Consider the following 13,100-nt stretch of genomic DNA (forward strand, 5'->3'; position numbering starts at 1 on the left):
GTCAGCGTTGGCCGCACTTGGAATCTCCGGACGGAAATTTTCTGCCTGGAGATTCCGTAGTCTGAACCTAGCCTAGGGGGAAATTTATCAAAACATGCCCAGATCAATCCTGATCATGGCATCTATGGTGTTGACAGGGGAAACGCTTACCTCCTGTTCTCCAACGGCAGGTCGCCGTTAGTTGCTATGGCAGCAGGAGGTCAGATCATGACCTCCTGTATGCCTGCTATGGAAGCCTGTGAGATTCAGCCACAGGATGGATCGCACAGGCTGTAGTCTCTGCAGCTCATCAAGTCATACTGTGCTGCAGTACAAATGTATTGCAGCATAGTATAACCTGTAAAAAGTGTAAAAAATAAAATAAAAAGTTCTTCAATAAAAGTATGAAGTGTAAAAAATAAAAAAATGCAAAAAAAGATCAAAAACATAAATTATATACATAATAGGTATTGCCACGTCCGTAATGACGTGTACTATTGTATGTAAATGTAAATTATCCTGCACGGTGAACACCGTAAAAAAAACATCAAAAAAAGCGCAAAATTTGCCAATTTTGGTACAAATAGCAGAATAAAAAAGATCAGAAGGTAGCACCTAGCACAAAGATGATACCAATAAAAAGTAGAACTCATCCCGCAAAAAATAAGCCCTTACTCAATGGCGTCAGACGAAAAATAAAAAAGTTGCGGCTGTTGGAAAATGAATGGCAGAAATAGAATTTTGCTCAGAAAAGGAAAAAGAACATAGAAAGCTATATAAAATGGGTATTGCCATAATCGTACTGACCCACAGAATAAATATAACATCACTTTTACCGCACAGTGTACACCATAAAAAATTTTTTAAAAACGCAAAAAAAAAATCCAATTTTTCGCAATATTTTTAGGGTTTTCACAAAATATGCTGCATGTGTCAACAAAAATGCACCACTTACGGTATATAAAGTACAATATGTCACGAAAAAACTATCTCAGAATCGCTCTGCTCAGAAAAAGCGTTCTAAAATTATTACAATTTAAAAAGTTACATGTCAAATTTAAAAAAAAAGAGCCTGGTCATTGAGGTAAACAAATGGGTCCGTCGTTAAAGGGGTACTCCGGCGCTAAGACATCTTATCCCCTATCCAAAGGTTAGGGGATAAGATGCCTGATTGCGGGAGTCCCGCCGCTGGGGACTCCCCTGATCTTCCACGCCGCACCCAGTTAGAATCAGCCCGCGGAGCATGCTCGCTCCGGGTCTGATTGCTGGCGATCACGGGGACGAAGCATAGTGACGTCACGGCTCCGCCCCCATGTGACGTCGCGGAGGTCCCCAGCGGCAGGACCCCTGCGATCAGGCATTTTATCCCCTATCCTTTGGATAGGGGATAAGATGTCTTAGCGCCGGAGTACCCCTTTAAGGGGTTCAAAGAAGTTACATAAAACAAAATCTACGGTATATAAATTGGGTATCGTAATCTTATGGACCTACAGAATAACTATAATATGTCATTTCTACCAAAAAGTGCTCTGCGTAGAAACAAAAGCGTGTTTTTTTTTTTGTTTTATATCAATTTTACCCCACAAATAATTATCTGGGGGGGTTCCCTGTAAATTTTGTGGTAAAATTAGTGATGTCACAAAGTACAATTGGTGCCGCATATCGGTCTCTAGGCAGAAAATTGAAAGTGTTATGAATATTAAAAGGTGAGGAGGAAAAAATATGTTTTGTTGATTTTATCAGAAGGCCACAACATAACATATGTTAGGATAATAAATGACTCACATCTGCCATCACATCAAAGCACCAAGACATCTTGCTTGCAGACAAAGCTTGTGACCTGTGAATCATTTAAGGCTGGGTTCACACTACGTTTTCTCCCATACGGGAGCGCATACGGCAGGGGGGAGCTAAAACCTTGCGCTCCCGTATGCCTTCGTATGCGCTCCCGTATGTCATTCATTTCAATGAGCCGGCCGGAGTGAAACGTTCGGTCCGGTCGGCTCATTTTTGCGCCGTATGCGCTTTTACAACCGGACCTAAAACTGTGGTCAACCACGGTTTTAGGTCCGGTTGTAAAAGCGCATACGGCGCAAAAATGAGCCGACCGGACCGAACGTTTCACTCCGGCCGGCTCATTGAAATGAATGACATACGGGAGCGCATACGAAGGCATACGGGAGCGCAAGGTTTTAGCTCCCCCCTGCCGTATGCGCTCCCGTATCGGAGAAAACGTAGTGTGAACCCACCCTAAGGCTGTGTTCACACCAGGTATAGTGTAGGATGCACATTATGGCCGGCATTTATCATTGTAGGTGTAAGTGAAGCATTTTTCTACACTTTTTTTTGTGTGTGCTGGTTATGTATAGGAGAACCAAATGTGTTAAATGGTCACAGAGCATTTGATAAATTTTGTGCAGGTCACATTTTCTGAAATTTCTCTCTTCACATACACTAAAAAGCTAAGCTAAGTCTGGGCTGGTGTAGTTTTAGAGCCTTTTCAGTGGCTTTGCACCTTTTTTGCGCCTTTTCACAAAAAGGCACAGTTCATAAAACCCTTCCATATCATGTGTATTGCCAAAATCAGTGGACTCAAAATTAGCAGAAATGTGTACATTAAAAGGCGCAAAAAAGGCACAATGAAACCCTGCTTGTGCCTTTTTTGCACCTTTTCTAGACACAAAAAAACAGTCTACAGACAATGATAAATGTGGGCCTAAGAGTGTATTCCTATGAAATTCTCTACATCTATATGCCAACAAGAGCAAAGACTTTGGGGGAGATTTATCAAAACCTGTCCAAAGGACATCAGCTCACTTCTTTCATTTTTAACAAGGCCTCTGCAAAATGAAAGAAGCGATCTGATTGGTTGCTATGGGAAACTGGGCAACTTTTCCACTGGACAGGTTTTGATAAATCGCCCCCTTTGTCCTATTGGCATATGGAATATGATGGATCCTGCAAGGTCCCTCTTTGTAAGCCCTACTTTTTAATACAACTGTATACTAGTAAGGTATCTCACACGATATGTAGTATATTTATTATTCCCCATCTATGGCAGACATATGGAACTGTATTGGCCTACAGTACAGCTGCATAGGTCTGGACATACATGCTGCAAACCCACATAGACTGTTTGTTTCTAACATAGATGGAGATGCTCAATATATCTGGTGATAAGAACGTTCTCCATAATCTATGGACAACCTGTGTGTGCTGCTCATGATTTAGAGAATGGAGGCATCGGTAACACATTGCAATACTGACATACTTTCAGGAAAGGTAGTATATGACATACTGTATATACCAGCTAGAGAGAAGGCTGTATAAATGATATATCACCCTGAAGGAAGGCATTACATGAAATATTAGCCAGAGAGAAGGAGGTATATGGTATTTTGGCAGGAAAAAAGGCTGTATATGATATATCAACTAGAGAAAAAACAGTATATGATATATCAGCTAGAGGGAAGGCAGTGCATGATATATATCAGCTAGAGACAGGGCGTTGCTAGGGTGGGGGCTAATGGGACTATAGCCCTGGTTGTCAGACCCATAGCAACGGGTCTCCGGCCGGAGCTTTTTTTTTTTTTTTTTTTTAAATAATTATTCCCACCGCCGCTTTAAAACAGAAGCTGTTGGGAGCAGACGTACCCTTCCCAGGCATGCAAGTCTGCTCCTAGCCTGCAACTTTTGGTGTAATAAAATTCCTTGCGTCCTGGACAAATAACACTGTGGGATATAGGAGTGATGGCTGGCATAGTCGGCACTGCCTCCAACCCGATTCGTGGACCCTAATGATCGGTGGTGATCTCCTGGTCAGTGAGTGTACTGGAGCAGGGGAGGGAGGGGGGGTGTTGGGGGGGGTAGGTATGATGGCATGATAGATGTGTGTATGTATTGTAGCTGTATGCATATATGCATGATAGATGTGTGTTAGCATAATAGATATATGTATGTATGAATGATATGTATGTATGATGAATGAATAATAGATGTGTGTGTGTGTGTATGAGTAGCCTGAGGGACGTTTGAGTTGGAGGGGGATGTGTTAAAGAGGAGCCTGGAAGAGGACAGAGGAATCTGGAGGAGGAAGACAGAGGAATCTGGAGGAGGAGGACGGAGGAACCTGGAGAAGGAAAGAGGACCCAGGATAAAGACTAAGGGGTCTGGATGAGGCAGACAGAAGAGTCTGGAGCTGGAAGACACAGTGGTCTGAAGGAGGTGGGGGCAGAAAAGTGTGGAGGAGGAGGATAGAGGGGTCTGGAGGAGGAGGCAGACAGAGGGATTTGGAGGAGGAGGATAGAGGGTCTGGAGGAGGAGGAGAGCAGAAGGGTCTGGGGAAGGGGGACAGAGGAATCTGGAGGAGGCAAAGGACAAAAGGGTCTGGAGGAGGAAGACAGTGCAAGGGTTTGATTCCTCTGAACTAAGAAGAAACAGTTTGTGGCAGTATCATTATTATTATTGTTAATATGGGTACAGTGTGTAGCAAGGGGCACAGTTTCTGGCAGGGTTATATTCATGGGTATAGTATATGGTAGAGTTATATTCAGGTGGTACAGTTTCTGGCAGGGTTATAATTATTATTGTTTTCATATAGAGGATGATGATCTGCTATCAATGTGAGGAACCAATGATGTCTGGATGTCAGACTCTGCTTGACGAAGACCTGGTGCCTGGACAAGTTGAAGAAGAAAAGGAAAGAGAAGCCGTCACTCAGGTCACTGATATGATTGTGTATTTTCCTGACTGTCCCATCACAGCTGGCATCACTTGTAAGTTCTGTAGTTATGATGGGTGACAATGTACTCTGGCTCTACAGGCATGATGGGAGTTGTAGCTTTACAACAGCTGGAGAGCCACTTGAACAAAGGTGATTGATTGCAGTCTCTGCAAATGGATCCCCAGCTAAAGAATTATGGGGGAGATTTATCAAGGGATTTAGATCTTTTTTTTTGCTTACAAAAGTCGCACAAAAAGTCGCATGTGCGCCTAAGCAAATTTTTGTGCGACATTTGGCTGTAAGCGAAAAACTACAGAAGAGCTTACCAAAGCAAGTTTCAGTTTTCACTTTGCAGTGGTCAGGGATTTATCAAGTGCTAAAGTCGCACAATAAGTCGCAACCGCCTCCAAAACAGCGTAAATGTAAGCAAGTCTGGAGCTGGCTTACAAAACTTGCTTTGGAGAGCAGATTTTATATTTCCCGCTGGGAGCCAAGATCACGGCTCCTGCGGGAAATATGAAATCACAGCTGTACAAAGGAGCTCAGGCACCTGCTCATCTCATATCTCCCCTCCCACTGCCCCCCTATAAATCACATATCTCTCCCGCCCACTAATCTCACCCGTAATCTTAACCCACCGCGGCAACTCATCTCCCCATCCCCTCCCGCCTCCTTTCTTCCCCCTGTGCTGCCGCTGCTCATTTTGCACCCACACTACCTGTTGCAAGACTACAACTCCCAGCATGCCCTTATAGTGAGGACATTGGGAGTTGTAGTTGCAACTCTTGGGCAGGTAGTTTATGCGAGGCAGCGGAGCCGGCTGGCTCCCAGAAATACGAAACTACACTGTAATTTCATATTTTCAGTGATTGGCTGGTTGGTCTCGGCCAATCACGGCACCGTCCGGGAGATATGAAATAACAGTGTAGTTTCTTATTTCTGGGAGCTGGCCGGCTCCGCTGCCCCGGCCCAACATTTCATATTCCCCCTCCCCCCTACATGAAATATTAGCCAGAGAGAAGGAGGTATATGGTATTTTGGCAGGAAAAAAGGCTGTATATGATATATCAACTAGAGAAAAAAAAGTATATGATATATCAGCTAGAGGGAAGGCAGTGCATGATATATATCAGCTAGAGACAGGGCGTTGCTAGGGTGGGGGCTAATGGGACTATAGCCCTGGTTGTCAGGCCCATAGCACCGGGTCTCCGGCTGGAGCTTTTTTTTTTTTTTTTTTTTTAAATAATTATTCCCACCGCCGCTTTAAAACAGAAGCTGTTGGGAGCAGACGTGCCCTTCCCAGGCATGCAAGTCTGCTCCTAGCCTGCAACTTTTGGTGTAATAAAATTCCTTGCGTCCTGGACAAATAACACTGTGGGATATAGGAGTGATGGCTGGCATAGTCGGCACTGCCTCCAACCCGATTCGTGGACCCTAATGATCGGTGGTGATCTCCTGGTCAGTGAGTGTACTGGAGCAGGGGAGGGAGGGGGGGTGTTGTGGGGGTTAGGTATGATGGCATGATAGATGTGTGTATGTATTGTAGCTGTATGCATATATGTATGATAGATGTGTGTTAGCATAATAGATATATGTATGTATGAATGATATGTATGTATGATGTATGAATAATAGATGTGTGTGTGTGTGTGTGTGTGTGTGTGTAACCCACCGCGGCAACTCATCTCCCCATCCCCTCCCGCCTCCTTTCTTCCCCCTGTGCTGCCGCTGCTCATTTTGCACCCACACTACCTGTTGCAAGACTACAACTCCCAGCATGCCCTTATAGTGAGGACATTGGGAGTTGTAGTTGCAACTCTTCGGCAGGTAGTTAATGCGAGGCAGCGGAGCCGGCTGGCTCCCAGAAATAAGAAACTACACTGTAATTTCATATTTTCAGTGATTGGCTGGTTGGTCTCGGCCAATCACGGCACCGTCCGGGAGATATGAAATAACAGTGTAGTTTCTTATTTCTGGGAGCTGGCCGGCTCCGCTGCCCCGGCCCAACATTTCATATTCCCCCTCCCCCCCCCCCTCCCGTAATCCTAACCCGCCACAGCTCTTCGTTCCCCAGCCGCCGCTCATCTCTCCACGCTGCCATTTATCTCCTCCCCGCCGCCGCTTATCTCCTCCCCGCCGCCACTTATCTAGTAACATAGTAACATAGTTCATAAGGTCGAAAAAAGACCAGAGTCCATCAAGTTCAACCTATAACCCTAATAAGTCCCTATTGAGTTATCTCCTCCCCGCCTGGGAGGAGATGAGCAGAGGTAGCTGGGGGGAGATGTGGGGCCGAGGCAGTGGAGCCGGCCAGCTCCCAGAAATATGAAACTACATTGTTATTTCATATTTCCCGGGTGGTGCAGTTTGGCTGAGACCAACCAGCCAATCACAGCACCGCCCGGGAAGTATGAACTTACAGTGTAGTTTCATATTTCTGGGAGCCAGCTGGCTCCGCTGCCTCGGCCACTGGCCTGCATAAACTACCCGCCCAAGAGTTGCAACTACTACTCCCAGCACTGTAAGGGCATGCTGGGAGTTGTAGTCTTGCAACAGCTAGTGGGCTGGTGGTAGATGCGGCTGGCATTTTAACACCAGGGTGCCTCCAGCTGTTTCTAAACTACAACTTTCATCCTGGAAGTTGTAGTTTAGAAACTGGATGCCTCCAGCAGTTTCTAAACTACAACTCCTGTCATGGAAGTTGTAGTTTGGAAACGGGGTGCCTCCAGGTGTTTCTAAACTACAACTCCTGTCATGGAAGTTGTGGTTTGGAAACGGGGTGCCTCCAGCTGTCGCTAAACTACAAGTTCCGTCCTGGAAGTTGTAGTTTAGGAACAGCAAGACTCCAGATGTTGCTAAACTGGAGGCTCACTGTTGCTAAATTAAACCACCCATCATTCTCAGACAGCCAAAGGCTGTCTGGAAATGATAGGGGTTGTAGTTTAGCAACAGCTGGAGGATCCCTGTTTGGAAACACTGCTTTATGGGCATTCTCCCCAGGGGAGAGCCCTATAAATGTACTAACATATTTTGTGAGGTTTTTTATTCTCATTTGAGATCTGTTTATGCAGAGGACTACTTTTTTTTTTTTTTAAATACTAATAAAATGGTTAATGAGGGCTTGTGGGGGAGTGTTCTTTTATAAACTTTTTAATTTTTTTATTTACTCTACAGACTTAGTAGTGGAAGCCATCTTATAGACGGAGTCCATTACTAAGCCAGGGCTTAGAGTTAGCCTCAAAAACAGCTAGCGCTAACTAGGGATCAACCGATTATCGGTATGGCCGATATTATCGGCCGATAATCACGATTTTGGGCATTATCGGCATGAGCAATTACCTTGCCAATAAGCCGATAATGTCCCGCCCCCCGCACCGCGAAGGGCCCCCCCGCCCCACCGACCCGCACCGTGTCGCACCCCCCACCGTAGTGCTGGGCGGTATACCGGTATGAACAAACAAACAAAAAATGTGTTAGTACATTTATGGGGAGGGGGAGTGGTAAATTAAATGTAATTAACATGCATATATATATATATATATATATATATAGATGCAAATCAAAAAATGTTGCAGTCTCTTGTAATACCTTTTTTAATTGGACTAACAGAATTTTGTAGAGACAAGCTTTCTGGATTCCTCCCTTTATCAAGTCCAAAGCAAATCTAAGCTCACAAGCAGAATACACAGGTAACATTTCACATCTCATATATATCAAACTTTTTTTTCACAGCTACGACTAGAGGGGTTAAAAATTGGTGTTCTGAAGTCATTTATGTGTTTTTGCTTATGTGTGCTAAAAAATTGTATTTAAAAGTGATTTATTGGTTTTTGCTTATGTGAGCCAAATTTATTAAGCCCCTGTGATAGTTTAATAAATATGTCACACATAAGCAAAACCAAAAGCAAGAAAAAAATGCCTACAGAACTCACTTACCAAAGCAACGATGATAAATCTCCCCGTGTATATTTATTCTAAAATGCCTATTGTTGGTCCTAGTCTGGCCCTGCATGATAAGTCCCTTCCTCTCCCTGTGTGGCGCCCACTTAAGAGGAGCGGAGCACGCCACAAACCTAACACAGGGACCCATGGGTATCAGCAGTGTGCTCATACTCACCAGTCACAACAGGTACAATGTGACTGTCATATTATTACTTCTATCACCCACATCATGCTATACCAGTGCTATTCGTATCAGTCATACTACTAGTAGTAGTATGACTGATACATATAGCGCTGGTAAAGCATGATGTGGGTGATAGTAGTAATAGTATGACTGGCACATATCGCACTAGTATAGTATAATGGGGGTAGTTTAATAATATCAACCCCATTATTGTAGTGCTAGCTGGCTGTGTGTATACTATACTAGTGCTGGCTGGGTGTATATAGGGTGTATACATGGTCTGTGGTGGTAATAATGGTGGTTGTTGTCAGTCTTTCAGTATAGTAGGCAGGGCCGGCCTTAGGGGTTCAGGCCTTACGGGTTCAGGCCCCTGTGCGAGCTAACCTTGTGGTACCCCCCCGATCCCGCGGATGTCCGCCATTAACCTCTCAGATGCCGTGATCAATACCGATCACGGCATCTGCAGCATCGCGGTCACTTAACAGGATGATCGGATCGCCCGCAGCGCTGCCGCGGCGATCCGATCATCCTGCACGGCAGACGGAGGTCCCCTCACCTGCCTCCACTGCCTTCCCGCAGACCAGAGCAGAAGATCACCGATAACCCTGATCAGTGCTATGTCCTATACATAGCACGGAACAGGATTAGCAGTCGAGTGATTGCTTTAAATAGTCCCCTATGGGGACTATTAAAGTGTAAAAATAAAAGTAAAAAAAAAAGTAAAAAAAATGTGAAAAGCCCCCTCCCCCAATAAAAACGTAAATTGTCCCATTTTCCCTATTTTACCCCCAAAAAGTGTAAAAAAAAATTATTTTATATACATATTTGGTATCGCCGAGTGTGTGTAAATATCCGAACTATTAAAATAAAATGTAAATGATCCCGTATGGTCAACGGCGTGAATGTAAAAAAAAAAAGTCCAAAATAGCTGCTTTTTTTTATAACATTTTATTCCCCAAAAAATTGATAAAAAATGTAATAAAAGTTTTGTATAAGCAAATATGGTATTAATAAAAAGTACAGATCACAGCGCAAAAAATGAGCCCTCATACCGCCGCTTATACGGAAAATTGAAAAAGTTATAGGTCTTCAAAATAGGGGGATTTTAAACGTACTAATTTGGTTTAAAAGTTTGCGATTTTTTTTAAGCGCAACAGTAATAGAAAAGTATGTTATCATGGCTATCATTTTAATCGTATTGACCTAGAGAATAAAAAACACATGTCATTTTTACCATAAATTGTACGGCGTGAAAACAAAACCTTCAAAAATGTGCAAAATTTTGGTTTTCTTTTTAATTTCCACACACAAATAGTATTTTTTTGGTTGCGCCATACATTTTATGATAAAGTGAGTGATGGCATTACAACGGACAACTGGTCGCAGAAAAAACAAGCCCTCAAACTTGTCTGTGGATGAAAATATAAAAGAGTTATGATTTTTTGAAGGGGAGGAGGAAAAAACGAAAACGTAAAAATAACATTGTCTGAGTCCTTAAGGTCCAAATGGGCTGAGTCCTTAAGGGGTTAAGTGCAAGTGCAAACAAGTACAATAATAAATAACTGGATTGACTGGTAACAATCATGTATATCAATGTACACATAAGTTATACATAAGTTTATGTATTGTAGAAACAAGAGCTATGTTGTCAGAACACTATATCTATTTTACAACACTGAGCATGCATAGACTCTCCCACATTTCTTCAACCAATGTTTTTGTTTGGCACCCTCTAGACAATTTGAAGCACACAATATGCCACCTTCATTCCCATCACCAAAACCCTTGGCCACCCGTTCAATAAAACACTTGCCTCCCCTTAATCAGTCCCCTGTCCCCCTTCACCAGTCTCCTGTCCCCCTTAATCAGTCCCCTGTCCCTTTAATCAGTCCCCTGTCCCTTTAATCAGTCCCCTGTCCCCCCTAATCAGTCCCCTGCCCCCTTAATCAGTCCCATGTTTCCCTTAAGCAGTCCCATGTCCCCTTAATCAGTCCCCTGTCCCCCTTAATCAGTCCCCTGCCCCCTTAATCAGTCCCCTGTCCCTTTAATCGGTCACTTGTCCCCCTTAATCAGTCCCCTGCCCCCTTAATCAGTCCCATGTCCCCCTTAATAAGTCCCATGTCCCCCTTATGCAGTCCCATGTCCCCATTAAGCAGTCCCCTGCCCCCCTTAATCAGTCCCTTGTCCCTCTTAATCAGTCCCCTGCCCCTTAATCAGTCCCATGTCCCCCTTAATCAGTCCCCTGCCCCCTTAATCAGTCCCATGTTTCCCTTCAGCAGTCCCATGTCCCCTTAATCAGTCCCCTGTCCCCCTTAATCAGTCCCCTGCCCCCTTAATCAGTCCCATGTCCCCCTTAAGCAGTCCCATGTCCCCCTTAAGCAGTCCCATGTCCCCCTTAAGCAGTCCCCTGTCCCCCTTAATCAGTCCCCTGCCCCTTAATCAGTCCCATGTCCCCCTTAAGCAGTACCATGTCCCCCTTAATCAGTCCCCTGCCCCCTTAATCAGTCCCATGCCCCCCTTAAGCAGTCCCATGTCCCCTTAATCAGTCCCCTGTCCCCCTTAATCAGTCCCCTGCCTCCTTAATTAGTCCCCTGCCCCTCTTAATCAGTCCCCTGCCCCTTAATCAGTCCCATGTCCCCCTTAATCAGTCCCCTGTCCCCCTTAATCAGTGCCATGTCCCCCTTCACCAGTTCCTTGCCCCCCTTAATCAGATGCAGACCCCCTTAAAGGACATGTCCGGTGCTAACTTTTCTTATTGTATCCCTTCCGGGCTGCAAAAAAATAAGAAAATAAGCTTTCTCTTACCTGCCTACGCTCCCCCGTGCTCCGGTACAGGTGTTCGGTCCCCGGGCTGTATTCTTCTTACTTCCTGTTAGCCCGGCACGTCACATGGAGCTTCAGCCTATCACCGGCCGAGGCGGGACATCATTGAGGCCGGTGATAGGCTGACTCAGACCCTTAAGCAGACTCAGACCCCCCCTTCACCAGTCCCATGTTCTTATTACTCAGTCCCCTGTCACTCATAATCAGACCATCTCCCCCCCTTCACCCCTTAATCAGACCCTCCCCCCTTCACCAGTTCCCCTTAATCAGGCCCTCCCCCTTCACCAGTCCCCCTAAATCAGACTCAGTGTTATATAATCAACTAGAGAAGGTGGTATATGGTATATTATAGGGATGTCCCGATAACTATACTGGTATCGGTATCGGGGCCGATACTAACTATTTGCATGGTATTGGGGACTTGTTTAATGTCCCCGATACCATGCCCGATACCTGCTGCCGTTCCACTGTCCTGTTCTTCCATCCTCCCGGTCCGCATCATGTCGTCCTATGGAGGAGCATGTGACATATATGTCACTCCGCCTCCTCCCCTGCGCCCAGCGTAACGCTATGGAGGAAGCAGAGTGACGTGTATGTCACATGCTCCTCCATAGGACTACATGATGCGGACCGGGAGGACGGAAGAACGGGGCAGCAGAGCGGCAGCACCCTACAGAGGAGGTGAGCTGCCTTCAAGGAGGGGGGCTTCTACTAATGTCTACCGGGGGGGTTGGGGGGAGGCCTGCTGCTGTTTAAACGGGGGGCCCTGCTGCTGTCTAAACGGGGGGGGGGCCCTACTGCTGTCTAAACGGGGGGCCCCTTCTGCTGTCTAAAGGGGGGCCCCTGCTGCTGTCTAAAGGGGGCCCCTGCTGCTGTCTAAAGGAGGGGGGCCCTGCTGCTGTCTAAAGGGGGGGGCTGCTGCTGTGGCTTGATAATGGCTGGGTGAGCCGGCAGAAACGTCGCACGTTTACTTAATGGAGTGCCACTGTTTCTACTTTCTATATATAGAAAACACAGAAGGTAGCAGCACACCGAGTTGCATGAAGGGTTGGGTGCAGTTCAGCAGGGGACCCAAGGTCGTAGGGCTCCAAACGGTATAGAAGCACAAAGAATACTGCAGCACTCCAAGGTATAGGTGAAAAAACTGTGAAGGTAGTTTTATTCCATCAAGGTGCACAGAGCAACGTTTCGGCTGCTGGCATGCAGCCTTTTTCAAGCTTGAAAAAGGCTGCATGCCAGCAGCCGAAACGTTGCTCTGTGCACCTTGATGGAATAAAACTACCTTCACAGTTTTTTCACCTATACCTTGGAGTGCTGCAGTATTCTTTGTGTTTCTACTTTCTATATATATATATATATATATATATATATATATATATATAACCAAAGGATAAATTGGCCAGCACTATTGATCCAAACTATTGTAAAAACCTGGCTTGCAGGTGCAGG

At 45.3% G+C, this 13,100-nt stretch overlaps 1 protein-coding gene across 3 annotated transcripts in view; it reads right to left on the reverse strand.

Moving 5' to 3' along the window:
• UPP1 (uridine phosphorylase 1) overlaps positions 1-13,100 on the reverse strand; it is a 113,209-nt gene that overhangs the window by 99,295 nt on the left and 814 nt on the right. The window contains exon 1 of one of the 3 annotated variants that reach the window (XM_056520253.1): positions 3,634-3,661. The exons of the other annotated variants lie outside the window; for them this stretch is intronic. Coding sequence (XP_056376228.1) covers positions 3,634-3,646 — 13 coding nt within the window. The 5' untranslated portion in view covers positions 3,647-3,661. Of the gene's footprint in view, positions 1-3,633; positions 3,662-13,100 lie in introns of those variants that run through there. 3 annotated transcript variants of the gene reach the window in all.

The sequence above is a fragment of the Hyla sarda genome, chromosome 5, assembly GCF_029499605.1.
Source record: "Hyla sarda isolate aHylSar1 chromosome 5, aHylSar1.hap1, whole genome shotgun sequence".
Lineage (NCBI taxonomy): Eukaryota > Metazoa > Chordata > Amphibia > Anura > Hylidae > Hyla > Hyla sarda.